General features: G+C 42.7%; 1 protein-coding gene across 1 annotated transcript; it reads left to right on the top strand.

Annotated features, from left to right (window-relative positions):
* The first annotated feature begins 403 nt into the window (after positions 1-403).
* col9a3 (collagen, type IX, alpha 3) lies at positions 404-15,789 on the top strand. The gene is made up of 32 exons (XM_030056719.1): positions 404-469; positions 1,421-1,489; positions 2,771-2,806; positions 2,935-3,006; positions 3,424-3,477; positions 5,769-5,804; positions 6,018-6,041; positions 6,257-6,310; positions 7,017-7,070; positions 7,496-7,537; positions 7,664-7,720; positions 7,891-7,944; positions 8,041-8,094; positions 8,300-8,353; positions 8,478-8,531; positions 8,655-8,708; positions 8,870-8,923; positions 9,067-9,120; positions 9,222-9,275; positions 9,540-9,584; positions 9,680-9,733; positions 9,881-9,934; positions 10,800-10,853; positions 10,949-11,020; positions 12,076-12,111; positions 12,301-12,345; positions 12,493-12,525; positions 13,287-13,433; positions 13,600-13,654; positions 13,758-13,940; positions 14,126-14,203; positions 14,935-15,789. The coding sequence occupies exons 1-32, from the start codon at positions 404-406 to the stop codon at positions 15,117-15,119; spliced, it is 2,037 nt and encodes a 678-aa protein (XP_029912579.1). The 3' UTR covers positions 15,120-15,789.
* Positions 15,790-15,842: the final 53 nt, after the last annotated feature.

Raw genomic sequence — 15,842 nt, forward strand, 5'->3', positions numbered from 1 at the left:
TGAACCCTTTTATGTGCAGCTGTAGGGAAGAGTGAACTTTAAAGGTCAGTTTCTAATTGGATAAAACACTACCACCCGCACATTACCAGCAAAGTTAAGCTCAGCCCCCTATCCTGGGCTCCGAAATGGTTCCCCTCTCCTTGCTTGTGTGTCCCACGGCAGTCCCACTCCCTCACCCCCCTCACACCTCTGTGCAGCACACCAGATTGAGTTCAGCCCCTTCGTCTGGAGGCTCGGGTTTATCTGGAACCAAAGTGAAAGCCATTCAGGAGCTGTGCGCCGTGAGGTGAAGGAGGGCTCCGTGGCGGACACCCGGGGGGGAGCGAACAAGGACTGGGAAACGGGGGTTTGACTGGTTTTTTTTTCCGCGTAAACTCGGATTTGTCGGGGCGAGCGGGGAGCCATGGCGATGTTCTCTGCTCTCGGGGTGCTCTTACTGTGCCAGCTTTTGACATCATCCTGGGCCCAGGTAGGGTTTAGCAAGTGCTGCATCCATCCATCCATCCATCCACCCATCCGTCTCAGCTACCCGCATCACCTTTGAATGGCACGATGTTGGCAACTTTTCTGCTGATTGTAAACTTTTTATAGTAGCGGCTTGTGGCCTTTGACACTGAAATCATGCCTCGATGTGGTGCCGTGATACTGATAAGAGAGATGAGAGTCGTTCCCCTTTAGGCCTGACATGTATATACATTTGGTCTAAGTGTTTGCACGGGAAACTGGCTGATTATTTGTTATAAGCCGTATACCTCCATGCTGGTCATTGCATTTGCACAGTGCCCGGTATTTTGTCTCGCATGCTCTTGTGAATTCTGGTGATATTTTTGCAGCCATCGTCTACCATCACCATATTAGCCGCATCTTGGCCTAATTGTCTGCAGGTGGCTGTGACTCTCGCAGTAGCCCACGAAGTTGGGGGTTATGTTTTCCCTGAACCTGTGGAATGCATGGCTTGGAGATCAGTGGCAGGGCGCACAATGCCAGCTTTGTTCATTCAGCGCCCATAGCTGAGTCTAATGCATGAGCTTATATGTAAAGATCTCAGTGCAATCAGGTTTCCGCATTTAAGATGCTCTGTGAACTATTGATTCATGTATGTTTTACAAAGGAGGCTGATGTAGCGTTCCTCTTGTGCGTAAAGCAATATTTCAGCTCCTTTACGCGCGTCTTTGTATGACTCTCTGAAGTTATGATAGTGACACAGTTTTACTGAATGATAGAGCCTATTCACATTTATTTATTTTTCCTCTGAGTAATTTTATCCAAGCCATAAGAAGCCATACACTACACATTTCCTCTTGTGCCATAATTCCATTAAAGCCAAATTGACAGATTTGATTTGATTCATGGCTACTGAAATAACTCTTGAAGATTCTTCAGTGGGACTTGAATGGTTTTGATCAATTTTGCCTTTCAGAGACCGGGCCCCAGAGGAGCCCCGGGGCCACCAGGACCTCCAGGGCCGGCGGGGAAGGACGGCACTGATGTGAGTTGGTCAGACTCCAAGAGTTTCCCTGCTTGAGACTAACCTGACTGAGTGAAGCTGTTGAGCTGTCTGAAATTAAAAAAAAAAAGAAAAAAAAAAAAGCCAATTATCCCAATAAGTAGATATGTTGATAGTTGATTGAGACTATTCTGGTCTGTATGGAGACTCTGTATTTCTTTTCCTTTTGTTTTTTTAAGAAAATGGTCAAACATCATACATTTTTAAAGCAGCATATACCATGTAATATATAGTACAATATCTCTATTAATAGAGATATCTCTATTAATAGTTTATTCATCCACTGACTCAGTGGCAAAATCTGAATCCCGCTCAGTTATCCATGCTATAAAGTATTTTCTTAGCTGAGACGTAGCTAAAATGTTTCTAGATGCTTAGTTTTACTACCTTGACTCCTCCCAGAGCCTGCATAACCCCTCCTCAGGTATCCCATCATAGGTGCTAATGCCTCCTCCCTAATGTCTGCCTGACACCTATAGGGAGCTGTGGCTGGCAGGTAGGCTGGGTTTTGGACAGCAAATAGGAGATGATGTATTTTGCAAAAAGAAACAGTGAAGGTGGGAAAATGAAAACAAAACAGATTGTAAAAGGAAATTGGATTATGTGCTGGTGAAGCATTACCTATTCTGTAAAGCCTTTCTAAATTCTTATTTCTTATTTCTTGTCTCACAACTTTTCTGTTAAATGGAAAAAAAAAATGAAATAAAATTTTTAGTAAATTTGGTTGTATCAAGGGCCAGGAAATCTCAGCGCATCTTAGCTCTAGATATTTCTGTTTCTCGAGCAATGTGAGCAATGCCCAGTCGCACAGAGGGTCCATTCATACATTCCCCAACCTTATGAGACCATCTAGAATTTCACTTCACACCTCCTCCTTGTCCCCTTCAGCCCCCAATCCAAACCAAACTGGGGCTTTCACCATGTGACCAGACAGCACTGGCTCTTTTTAGCACTGTTTGTTTTTCCCGTTAGTCCAGAGGCTAACCAAAATACCTTATATATTTAAGCAGACTGTAGACTCACTGCCCCTTTTAATCCAATTTATAATTTATGATCTTGGCATTCCCCATGATGGCTTTGATCTGAATCAAGTTATTTTTATAGACATCGGAGGTCTATAGGCCAATGTGCCAGTCATGTCCCAGAGAGCTTTTAGTAATCCCTCTTAAGTTTAGAGTGTTCTAGATGTACAAAAATGACCCTTGAAACTGAATAAACTGTGTATTTTTTCTTATTATGGTGTATTTTTTATCTGATTAACAGGGCAAACCCGGCCCTGCTGGACTTCCAGGGAAGCAAGTGAGTGTTGCAGCAGCTTTCCCCTACTGTATTTCATTTTGTTCAGATGTAAAGAATAGAAAACAAAGGCTCAGTTGATTATATAATTCAGTCCTTGTAGGATCATTGATACATTTCTGTCTTTGCAGGGTCCCAAAGGTAAAGCAGGAATACCAGGAGGCCCAGGAAAACCAGGCCTGCCGGGGCTTCCAGGGGTAGATGTAAGTGACCGACATACACACACAGACAGCTCTCACAGAAACACAAACACTCCCCTGCTGAAGAATGTTGCAGAAGGATGCTTTCTCCTCCTAGCAGCAAACAAAACACCTAAGCAACAATGCTGTAAATAATGCCACATGAAGATATAAACTGACTTTATATCCTATATTATTTCAAAACTGGGCCTTTGGACCCACAGCCCTGCTGCTTTTCATTCAAGTTGTCTAAGCAGGGACTTTTTACACGAGGAATGCAAGTGAGTGCAATTTACCACCTGATAAGACAGAAAAACCACAGCACCTCGGGCCCTGAGGACCACGATTGAAAACCACCGTCACAGACTGTAGATAGCGTGTAAAACAAAATAATGGCAGAATGTGAGGCAAAGATGTGTAATTGTCATACTTTCTCACCAGGGGTTGACAGGCCCTGATGGCCCCGCTGGGAAGGACGGCCCTCCAGGAGAAGCAGTAAGTATGTCTTAGTCTTTTGGCCCACCTGAGATACCGAGTCTACATTCCAGTATACACCTCTCTGAAATTCATGACTTCATATTAAAGACTGACCCCTTTACACTCATTAATACGCCACCTGAAGTCAGCCACAAACAGAGACACAGGAGCACACATATATGCAAACATGCTATTATTGGGGTGCTTTGGTACTGAGATCTTTGGCTGGGTCACGCAAGGCCGAGGTCCATGTTTCCTTTGTCGGCCTGGATTTGTCAAAGTGGCTCGGCCTCTTGGTGGGAATGTTTTTAATGAGGGATCGAGTGACGCTGAATCGTATTCATCTACTGCTGGCTGCTGCTTCCTTAATCCTGCCTGGAATGCACGCTGCTTCCCACCAACCTGTGAGCCCGTAGGAGACGGTGATCTGTTGCCCTGATGCTGAGGGAAACGGGTATTATCCTCTGAGTAAGACAGGAGAGGGAGAATTACAACACGTGGCATCAAAGTACCGCTACATCTTTTGATGAAACAGGCAGTTCCACGGGGCTGGGAGTGAAAGCTTATAAATCATGCACTGAATATCAGCTGTTACAGCATTAGGAATAAAGATTCTGGGATCTCAGCTGTGAGGCCGCAAATGCACTGTCAAGACAGATAAACTCCCAGGCAATTCAACTAATTAGCCAGCCTAATGAGAAGGCATGCGTCAACCAGTGTCCCTAATTACTCGGATTATCACTGTTATGGCTGGCTCACAAACCTGTTTGGTATTTTCGCAGAGCAGAAATGCATAGACAAGCAGGATCAAACTGGGGGAATTTGAAAAGTAGCTGGAGCTAATGCGCCATAGCACAGTGGCTCACTAAACCGGATACAGTAAACCAACCTCTGCTTCCTGCACATGGCAACATACCCAGTGATGATGAACAACCATTTTCACAACAGCATCATTTTTTATTCTGATTTTTCAACAGAGCAGAATAGTATAATTTTTAGATAGCTGAAGTATTTTAAGACACCTGACACATCTGTGTGTTTATGATTTGTGTGCCAGTGTAGACTCTGGTCTTGTTTGACCAGTGGGGAATGCAAAGTGTGACACCACTCTGTTAGGCCTGTTTCTTGGGGTCTCTTGACCTCTCAGCACACAGACTCTCCAAATACAGCTTAGGGGTGGGAAGAGTCACAAATTAGAGGTAAGTTCAGCACTTAGAGGGAGAAAAGAAAAGTAAATGCAGGCTTAAGAGACAGAGACGGGGGAAAGAAAGAACTTATCTTGTGACAGGAATAAATGCTGTAATATATAAACTTTTTGATTGAGTTAGGAGTTGGAAGAGGAAGACATAGGATCAGAGTTGCTCAATTTGAAAAAAAGGGTGGGAAAAAAATCCTGAAATTACCATTTTCTGTTTTATTTTTAATAGTTGGTTTGCAAAACATCTCTGATTTTCCAATTTTCTCATGACTGATTGCAGGAATAGTCACATCTAAGCAATCACATTTTCTCCACTTGATTTTTGGGAAAGGACACACCGTCACTGCCTGAGAATGTGACTCATACAAACCCATTTTGTAGTGCTTGCTAATATAAATTGAATAGCATTAAATGGCAAAATATCCATGTCTTGTTCCCTCACTGTCTCTCAGTCACAAGTTGAAAGCATTTCTGTTCAGTAGCACACACACACACCACACACACATACACAAAAATACAGCCTCACAATAACAAAGCGCCAGCTGAATGGTAATTCCATTTAGTGAGATAAACATAGACATACAGATTGCAAACTGTCGCGGAAGCTTAATGATGATGGATTTGTTCATTGATTTGGTTGGTTGAAAGAGAATTAGAGATAATTGTCCCTTCTCCCCATTTATTATGATATATAGTAAACAGTGGCTCCAGGTTTCGTCTGCACAGGCGCTCAGGACTGCTCATGAATGTGCATGCAAACATATGACAGCTGTGTATAATTCAATGCAGAATATCATATATATGTTGTATTTACCTGTATAATATGGAGGCAGAGAAAATGTTTTTCAGTTCAATTTGAATTATCTTGAGTTCTGCTGGATTTGCTCCTGCTGCTTATGCACTTAAGACACATGAGTGTACTTTTGTTTGAAGACTGTGTAGCCAATGAACCAATTGTCAGTCACATGTGCAAACGGAAAATTTGAATTTTTATTGGTGCCAAGTATGGATAAGTGTATTTTCGTTGCAATATGTAACCAGTCAAAGTTTATTGAGATGAGGTGATGTTATCTGAGAGGCTGAGTGTGCCTTTTTTTCTGCCTGTTGACAGGGTGATGCTGGACCTTCCGGGCCACCTGGGCCTCCTGTAAGTACTCCCACATACTGAGTAACATCACCATTACATAGCAGTTACTTCATGTTATCCGTCTTAGATATCCAGTTCACAGCACTGACCTGTGACAAACCTTCAAAGCAGCTATAAAGGAGGATTACATCATGCAGGGAACATTGACAATGTGAGCACGTCTTATCACCCTTGATGTTTGTGACTTAATTTGCCTTCCCCTGTCTTCCGTAGGGCAGAGGGAGACCAGGAGCTCCAGTGAGTACAGACCATTAACTCTTTTTACATATCATTGTTATGTGTGCCAGAGAGAAAAAGAGACACAGCTGTATTTGTATCATTTGTGTACATCACTGTCTTCTGTGTGTATGTCAGGGGAATATGCATGTGTATATGTACTTTGTTGTGTTTGTGTGCTCCATGTACATGCGCCCTGCAATTTCTTGCACAAAAACATTTTCTTTTGTTTCCAGGGGCTACCTGGAACAAATGGGTTGCCGGGCGGAGTCGGGCCACAGGGCCCAGTGGTGAGTATCTATCTGATGGTGGCAATTAAACGGCCTGTCATCATTATCAAGCTGTTACATCCATCCATTCTGAGTTGCATAATTGAATAGGTATCGATGCTGTATATTTGATTCAGCTCACAATTGTTTAAAAAAAAAAAATTCTATCAGTCGATCACATGAACAGTTAATGACAGCAAAATCCATACACAAGCATCCGCAGTTGGATCCAAAAGTCATTTTAGCTCTCCACTCTGTCAGAATCAGCAGGTGCGTCACTGGCCTAAATTTCTACACCATTTAGCCAAGTGGGAGAGTGAAAATAACCACTGGAGACGAAGGGGACTTTAATATGTGGACTGGCCTTGAGTTCCCACTTCCTGAGAGTGGAATGGGGAGATTTTCCCTCAGGGAGAACCAGGACTGATTGTAGTGACAGTGACCAGCTGATTTCAGCTGGGTCTCTTGTCAGGGACACTCATGAGATGTTGTAAATGGGGCTGACAGATGTGATTGGCTCTGACTTCGAAATGATGAGATAAGAATACTAACAATAACTAGAACGAGAGTATCATGTCAGCATAGGGATTTAGGTTGTTTTTGGCCTTTTTGTGATGAATATTGAATGGTATTGTATATATCAACAGCATTTGGCTCTAATATGACCAGAATTATTTTAAATAACTGATGAGATGTTAATCGCTGTGCTCCTCTTTCTTTCTGTCAGGGTGCTGAGGGTCTTCCAGGACTTCCTGGACCTCCTGGCCCTGATGGACCCCCAGTAAGTGGAATCTATCATCAATTAATAATTATTATATGTATTTAGGTTAAAGTTCATCAGTATCATTGCTAAATGCACACAACGTGGCCATGTTCTTTTCCACTGCCATCCAGTAGATCTCTTGCTGAAAAAAAAAATCAGCCAGCTCACTGGGAGAATGAAAATGCATTGCATCTCTCCAACCAAATGAACCTGCACTGAACCAGGGATGCATTTGCATTCATATTATTGCACAAAAAGATTTTTCTTAAAAAGGTTCTTACACACCTACGGTGCCTTAGTGACAGGTGTGATGGGAAAATAACTGTATAAATCAAAATAACAAGGCTTTCTGCATCTCATCACTTGTACTAACACTGAGTGCATAACTATTATTTGAACTTATCGTATTCTCTTGCTGAATTTTGTCGTCCTTCCTTTAAAAGGGTCTGCCTGGCGCTCTTCCTGATGGCAGCGGTGACCTACTGGTAAGTTTTAAATAATCCTTTCTCATCCACTGTGTTGATCACCAGTGGTGTAAATAATGTAAACTGAAGATATGCCCTCTGCCCCAAGTGCAGTGATCCTCAGTGTTTTGTCTCTGCCCCCTGCAGTGTCCTGCAATCTGCCCTCCTGGTCCATCTGGTCCTCCTGGGATGCCTGGATTCAAGGTGAGTTCAGTTACTATTGATATAAGTATGCTTTTTAATATGTCCCTGCTAATATGCATGACTAATCAATAGGACCCACCACACCACACTCATATTATTGTTCTCAATACATATTCCTCCACCTTGATGTCTGTATATATTTCTGACCCCTTTTTGCTTTGCTCATGTAGGGTCACACTGGGCACAAAGGAGACAAAGGTGAACCTGGGAAAACTGGAGAGAAGGTGAGTTCATTTTGACCATGCCTTTTACCAGGCTTTAAGGAATCCATGGACCCATTTCAGTGTTTTGATGTGTATTATATCCTGTCTCGTCTTTAGGGTGACCCTGGTCCACCTGGCCCACCAGGTATTCCAGGCACTGTAGGTCTGCAGGTGAGTCACAGAAACCAAATTCAGAGATATTTCACAATATTGTTCTCTTGGCACTCAGCACTCATCACTGCTATTATTTCACCTGTTGGCTGCACATCAGTGTTGTCCACTGGCATATTCAGTGTGTCTCTGAGGAATTACCGAATAATCCTAGTGGCTTTTGATGTTTGAAAGTATTTCCGTAACGCTTTGATGCTGTTTTCAGGGCCCACGTGGTCTAAGGGGGCTCCAGGGCCCGATGGGAGCCGTGGGAGACAGAGTAAGCAACACTTATCATAACATAGCCACTCATTTTTAGTTGCTGAATCCCAATTTGTAGTGATTTAAAGATTTAAATTGTGTACATGTGTTTTACTGTGGCTTAACACTCTGTTTCTTGTTAGGGCCTGCCCGGTTTCAGAGGCAAACCTGGTGTTGCGGGCATCATTGGAAAGACAGTGAGTCTCTCCTTGTTTGTAACACATCTCAAATAAATGATCATGTTAGTACGAGTGTACATCTAGAATAGACCTCTGGTCCCATCAATGAATAGCTGTGTGTGTTTCATCTGATGCTTCCAGGGTGATGCTGGAGAGAAAGGACCACAGGGATTCAAAGGACCCAAAGGAGAGATTGTAAGAAAATGACTTGAAGCTTGCATTAGAGGACATCAGCATTTTTTGTATTGATATCTCAAATATTTTGTTAGAAATTAAATACAGTAATGTCTTAAAAGAGATGTTGCCTTTCCTCTTTTGTACCAGTAATAAAGCCAAAAATCTGTTCCTTTCAACAGGGCAAAATCGGTCCTAAAGGAGGTCCTGGTGGACCAGGACCCAAAGGGGAGCCTGTAAGTGTCCATCTGAGGGTTTTTTTTGTTTTTTTTTTTTTGTTTGTTTGTTTGTTTTGCATCTAAAACAATGTTTGATAAGATACATATTATATCATGCTAACCTTCAGATTCATGAGCATCTTACTTAATGTCTTCCACAGGGTATTCCTGGCAGAGATGGTAAAGATGGTACTCAGGGACTGGATGGTGAGAAGGTAAGTTACATTTTTTTTCTGCCGGCATTCTGATTGTTTACATGAGTGGTGAGTCCATGATGAGTGTGACGTCACGGTGACAGTTTTCTCTGTGCTGGTAGGGTGATGCCGGGCGTCCTGGGGTACCTGGAGAGAAAGGACCCAACGGCCTTCCTGTAAGTAATGCACAGCGGAGGCATGTTTTCTGTTGCCTGTGCTATTGTCTCTTCAGTGCATAACAGGGAAGCTATGTGAACCAGCTATTACTTTGGCTCACGCTACAGTATACAAATCTACACATGTGAAGACAAAAAATCGAGGGAGCTATTACCACATCCAGTTTTAGCACCATTCCTGTTTTTCATTTCCTAAAAAGTCAGTCCTGATCGCTGTTTGTGGCAGTATGGCAGTACAGCCATTTTTATACTTCTCTCCTCCAGGGTCTACAAGGAAAGGCTGGTGCAAAGGGATCTAAAGGAGCAGTTGTGAGTATTAGAGCATAATAGAAAGCCAATCAAACTAAGAGCCAAGATTAGGACCATGGAAAGCAGCAAGCTCATTTTATCTTCTCTCACACCAGGGCGATCCAGGGATGACCGGAGAGACGGGACCCTCTGGAGAGCCAGGTATTCCTGTATGTATCTGATGGGCTTCTGGGGAATCATTTGGTTGCAGTCTCTTTATATATCAATTCACGTGACATGGTATTTGATTTACGATTCTGCGTCCAGTCAGTGAGCTCTCCTGACCCGTCACCATCAACTTTTGTTTTCTCCCACAGGGTGACATTGGGATCCCTGGAGAGAGGGGAATTGCAGGACCCAGAGGAGTAGCTGTAAGTTGTCATAGTTACAGTTCATATAGAGCTGATAGGCACATTCTTTGATATTGAGACACATTAGAGAATTACTTCACTTCTGGTGTACAACAGTTGCAAGAGCGCTGTGGCTGTTGCAGAACCCATGAGAACACATTGCCCCTTTTAGACCCAAATTCCAGCAACACTGCTGACCATCTATTTATTATCTACTAATTATCTATTCATAGGTCACACTAGCAAAACATGAGTAAAGGAAGCAGGCTAAAGCTGAAGCCGAAGTCTTAGATGCCAACAGTTTACTATTCTAATTATCCCTCTTAATATTTAAATGCATTCAAATTAGAAAAGGACGTGGATGGAAACCATCTCCCTTAGCAAAGCACCATGCATGGCAGCATACAACATGAATGTGTTCATACACTCATCCAGAAATGTCTAATAATACATCACCAAGCCACTAAAATAGCAGAATAGAGTATGTTGCCAGTTGGAAGGAGAAGTGACGGTGCTTCCAAGGTTTAAGCATATGGCTGCTGGTCCAGTGGCTCGCTAAAGTGGAGTCAGAAGTAATGGAAGACCAGTGGTGAGAGCAGGTATTCATGAAATGGGTATTCATAGACAGAGAGGTCTTTGTTTTCCTCCTCCATGCTGAGCAGACATTCACTTTTAAAGGATTCCTGCCTAGAACAGATAGGAGTTAACACACTGCGATCACACACCACACCACCTAATGCATCATGCAACACAAAACCCATTTCAAAGAGACATGTAGTAAATCTTTAAACTTAGACTTCAATTTAGACTTTGAAACACCCAATGAAAAGAGGTTATCTGTGTTGTGTTGCTGCTGGATTGGTATGACAATGTCGGTTTCCAACAGGGTGGCATTGGGCCAGCAGGCAACATCGGGCCTCAGGGAGTGAAAGGCTTCCAGGTGAGCTGCATGACATCACTAAGATCTCGTTCCAATGTCTGTTAACATGCTGGCTCTCATTAAATAACGGTGCCCAACTATGCCATCTCCTGCAGGGGGTAAAAGGGGCTCTCGGGGATCCAGGTCTTCCAGGTCCTACTGGTATCCGTGGAGGATTTGGTGAAAGGGTGAGTTTGATGTCTGTTATGAAGGAACTGGTGGGGCCAAGGATTCTCAGAAGTGTCTGCTAGTAGTTTCCAGTGTAATCCATGGCTCAGTACAATTAACAGCTACATCAGGACACAATCTGAGGAAATAAACTGGCATTTATGCAGGTGAGACTGTAGGATCTGACCTGCTGACCTGAATATTGGGTACTAAATCTATTAGAAAGGACAAAGTACACCCGTAATACTCACATTCTGTTCCTAAGGTCCACACACAAGTGGGCAAGAGGGGCTGCTTGGCTCCTTCTTCCTGGAATGCCCTAAAGCTTGATTTGTGCCTTGAAAATATGATTACCACGTTGGTGAATTTAAAAACACTTTAAAATATCTGGAAATACCTTCCATATGCATCTGTGACTGTGCCTGAAGTGTTTGCTTCTCTTACCCCACATTCCAAATGTTATTGCACTTTTATAAATTCACTCTGAGCATGTGTATTTTAACTGTGTATGTTTTTCTTATTTCTTTTGTAATATTTGATTTTATTATGTAGCATGTACTGGATATGTATTGTTAAACATTATTTTTTTTTATCTCTTACCTTATCTTGACCTTAGAGCAGTGCTGTATATTTGTTCACAAAGGCACACACACACAGACGTTCACACACACGCACATGCACATACACACTAATGAGACAATGAAACAGCGACACAAATGAAGACACAGAGAGAGACAGCTGGTATAGGTGGCTCTTCCAGCTATAATCACGGAAGGGTATGTCAATAACCAGGACGTCCCACCTTAGTCTCAGCAATGTGTACTCAAACTGTACCCAGGAGGGGGCTAGTGAACAAAGTGGCCTCCTGTTCAGAACCGGAGGGCAGAACAAAGCCTGTCTTTATGCAGCTGCTGGTTCCCCTCTGTAGCCCACCTCACCTCCCTTCATCCCCCTTCCATCTCCCGCAGCCTGACATCCATGAAGCCACGGGCGTTTGCCTAAATACTGGCTTTCATATATTCAGGAGTTTTCACAAAATCTCTCTCACTCTCTTTCTCCCTTTTCTCCCTTACAGGGTCCAGTTGGAGCCTCTGGCCCGAAAGGAGACATGGTAAGGACCTGAGGCACTGAGTTCAAGCAGGTCAAATGTAAATCTGACCTCCACTTAATTCACCAGCACAGAGCATTACTGGCATTTTTTGTTTCCATGTCTTCCATAGGGGCACGTTTGTTAGTATTTTATGATTCAAGTAACACATTTTTAGTCAAACCACTTAGATCTCTTGTATTTCCCGTTTAGGGTGTGGCAGGTAGTGATGGTTTACCAGGAGAGAACGGAGAACCTGTAAGTATTTTTCTAATCTCATATGTTCAGTCACTATCCACAAATAAGTAGTACCACTGACCCATATAAACTGCAAGTTTGCCAGTAATTAGTAAACTCAAACTGTGTTTTGATGCCTTTATTTTAAGTCAATTTCCTTATTTTTAGGGTCCATTTGGGCCAGTTGGCCAAAAAGGAGAGGTGAGTTATATCATTTTTTTTCCATTCGAAGTTTATAGCAAAGCCTTCTCGACTGTTTTCTACATAGGTGCCCATGCAAAGTATAGGATAGTTAGATAAGGGTAGTTAACTTAAATGCTGTGAATGGGTAAAAATCTAATTATCTGTCAAAGTATGCTGTGCATTTCATCTGTTTCTGCTCCCTCACCAACCATTAAAAACTGTTGCCTGGCTCCAAGCCGGTGCCCGTTTGTCAGACTCCTTACATGTGATTCTACCTCACATTCCAGGTTTAAGAGGATTAATTAGCGAGAGGTATTGCTGCTTTAGCTTTATTGGCCTGTTCACCATAATCACCACAAGGGAGAGGCAAGTCACATTAGGCTGCAGCACAATTACTGCAATTGAGACACACAGCAGTGATGGGCTTCACTAACTGTCTCAGGATCATTTACTGGTGGTGTTTTTTATTAGGGTAATTATCTACCAGCAAGACAGCATATGCAGCCTCCCCACTTACAGTCTCAAGGGACTGAGTTTGTTCCAGATTTAGTATTTAATATATCCAAGCCAAATTTTATTTATATGTGATATTTATATGACCTATATAGTTCCCTCATAGTACAGTATGCAACAATCTCTATTCCTTTGATTGAATCAGAGTTATGGCCTATGTTTGCTTTTTCAGTTTTGAAGAAGTGGATTTTTCATCTTCACTAAAGGTCATCAGAGTTATTCATCTGGTAACTCTATTTGTTCTTTTTTATTGTTGTCGATCATAGTCAGGGAAGCGTGGTGAGCTGGGACCCAAGGGTGTGGTCGGGCCACAGGGAGAACTTGGGCCAAGAGGAGTCCCTGGAAAACCAGGATCAATGGGCTTCCAGGGTGAACCGGGTCTGCCAGGAATCGCAGGAAAGACTGGTGTACCTGTGAGTGCATTGGTTGACTCTGTACATTACAACACAGGACAAACCTTCACATTTCTGATTCAATGAAGTTTTGTTAACTAGCTCATAAGGTAGTTGTTGCATTTTGTTAAACCATCCTCATGAAGAAACATGCATTTTGAAAATACTGTTGGCACTTGTCTTTCAGGGTAAACTGGCAAGCGAACAGCACATCAGGGAGCTGTGTGGTTCAATGATCGATGGTAAAGATCTTAATCTTAGTTGCCAGTCATTCACATGTCCTCGTGTCCAGAGAGATAAACAAACTGACCACAATGTTTTTCTTCTGTCTCTTCCGTGCCTTAGATCAGATTGCACAGCTGGCTGCTAATCTTAGAAGACCTTTGGCCCCTGGTGTGGTGGGCCGCCCCGGCCCTGCTGGAGCTCCTGGAAAGCCAGGTGTTGCTGGCTCTATTGGGCATCCTGGTGCACGTGGACCACCAGGATACAGAGGGCTACCAGGAGACCTTGGAGACCCTGGTCCCAGGGGTAAGATGAATTGCAGGAAATTGAGAAAAGATGAATCTATGTCAGTGTGTTAAGTACTCTGTAACGTTTTTTTTTTTACTTGGTAGTAGTACTGAAAGTGTTTTTTCCATCAGTCAATGCCCAAATTTTAAATTGTGCAATCACATGATTCTAATGCCTGTTAAACCAATGTGTTTCAACAACAGGTGATGTTGGTGAGCAGGGTGACAAGGGACCCGTTGGCAAAGCCATTGAAGGGCCAGTTGGAGACCAAGGATACCAAGGTATGTGGCCTGATACAAACATGCAAGCACATGCAAGCACAAGATACTTTGCTTCCTAATTTGAAGGTAGTAATAGTTATACTGACAATCAAGAATTGCTGGTGCTTCAAAACATTGCCAAGTTTTCCCTGCCAGTTTAAAACTGATTTTACTGCATCCACCGTGGAATCATTTGTGTTAAGCTAGGGACATATTGGAGGAGTTAGGATTTTCAGTCTTTGCCTTCATTTGCATAATCTTAAAAGATTTTCTGGAGGGTCTGCTGAGGAACTCACAGGAGAAACTGTCTTGTAATGTGACAACCCAGCATTGCATCTTTTGCAAAATCAACATCAAACATGTTTGGTTTTATCTCAAGTCCTAAGGACGGGCTGGAGATTGCAATACAAGAACTGTAAACTGTTGTAAACTATTGTAACCAGTCATGCAGCCTGATGTCCTCTAGAACCCTAAATATCAAATGTAACATTCTTTACAGAGAGCAGTGTGAAATTCAGCAAATTGCACTTGTTAACTGTGACACAATCTCCAGCTTTGAGTTGAGTAAAGTTGCCCTGTGTGTCCCTAGTTTTATTAACATAAACAACAAATTACCATAACAGTCTCTTGGATGCAAAATTGTGGGATGGGTTATCCATCTTCTTTGTATCAAATATTTTCTAACTCCATCCTGCAAGTCTGTCACGAAACAGTCTAGTACCGGGTTCATCGCCTGCATGCTGTGCCCACAGGTCTTCCAGGAGTTAATGGAATTGCGAAAGATGGGCGTGATGGATCTCCAGGAGATCCGGGTGAGCCTGGAGAAGCAGGCAGGGTAGGTAGGACTGGGCACCAGGGACCCCCTGGAATCTGTGACACATCAGCCTGCCAGGGGGCAGCAGCCGCTGGGAAATCCCCCAACCCCAAAAATCATTAAACAATATTTCTTGCAACCTGACACCATCCACCCCTTGGAGGAGGGGGAGCAAGTGTGGGGAGGAAGGAGAAGAGGAGGAAAGAGAGACAGATAACAAAAATGTCCTCTTTTTATAAATAATTCATCAATGACAGGATGGGAAAAGCAACATCAAAAGATGTGATATTTTGAGAGAAATAGAGGAGCATCCCAGGAGTGACATAAAACATCCATGCAACTAAGAGACTAAAAATCAAGATGAGATCCATAAATGAAGTGGACTGAAGCAGAGAAGAGTGTTTGGCCAAGAGCGAAGCTGAAAAACTGCATTAACTCCGAATACCATCACAGATGAGACTTGTCTTATAAACAACTGAAAAATGTAGGCCATTCTTTTTCTGAGTCCTTTGTGTGTAAAAACTTTGTACATGTTGTTTCCATGCCCCTGTTATCTTGGTTATCATCCCTCTTACAGAAAGCGCTCTTAGCACAACTGTGACTTGTCTTTTAAGTGAATGTGCAAGTAACATGGTCCTTTAATATAAATCACAGGTGTTACCTCACAATACAAGCTTACAGAGTAAAATATGGTGAAAGATACCAGAGGTGAAAAGTGAGTCTCTGTCAAGGAGCTGTGTATGTACTGTAACAGGAATTAAAAAAAAAACAAAAAAAAACAAATACCCAAGTGCCCAGAATTTGTGTATATTAATGCAAAACCTATTGAAACTTTTGCTAGTTGTC

Source organism: Myripristis murdjan, chromosome 7 (assembly GCF_902150065.1).
Source record: "Myripristis murdjan chromosome 7, fMyrMur1.1, whole genome shotgun sequence".
In the NCBI taxonomy this organism is placed as follows: Eukaryota; Metazoa; Chordata; class Actinopteri; order Holocentriformes; family Holocentridae; genus Myripristis; species Myripristis murdjan.

What these genes read in the sequence shown, in the direction of transcription:
- col9a3 (XM_030056719.1), top strand. Translation starts at nt 404, where the DNA reads ATGGCGATGTTCTCTGCTCTCGGGGTGCTCTTACTGTGCCAGCTTTTG. An exon ending in CTGGACTTCCAGGGAAGCAA is followed by an intron (nt 2,807 to 2,934) that starts GTGAGTGTTGCA and finishes CTGTCTTTGCAG; the next exon opens with GGTCCCAAAGGTAAAGCAGG. An exon ending in CAGGACCCAAAGGGGAGCCT is followed by an intron (nt 8,924 to 9,066) that starts GTAAGTGTCCAT and finishes TGTCTTCCACAG; the next exon opens with GGTATTCCTGGCAGAGATGG.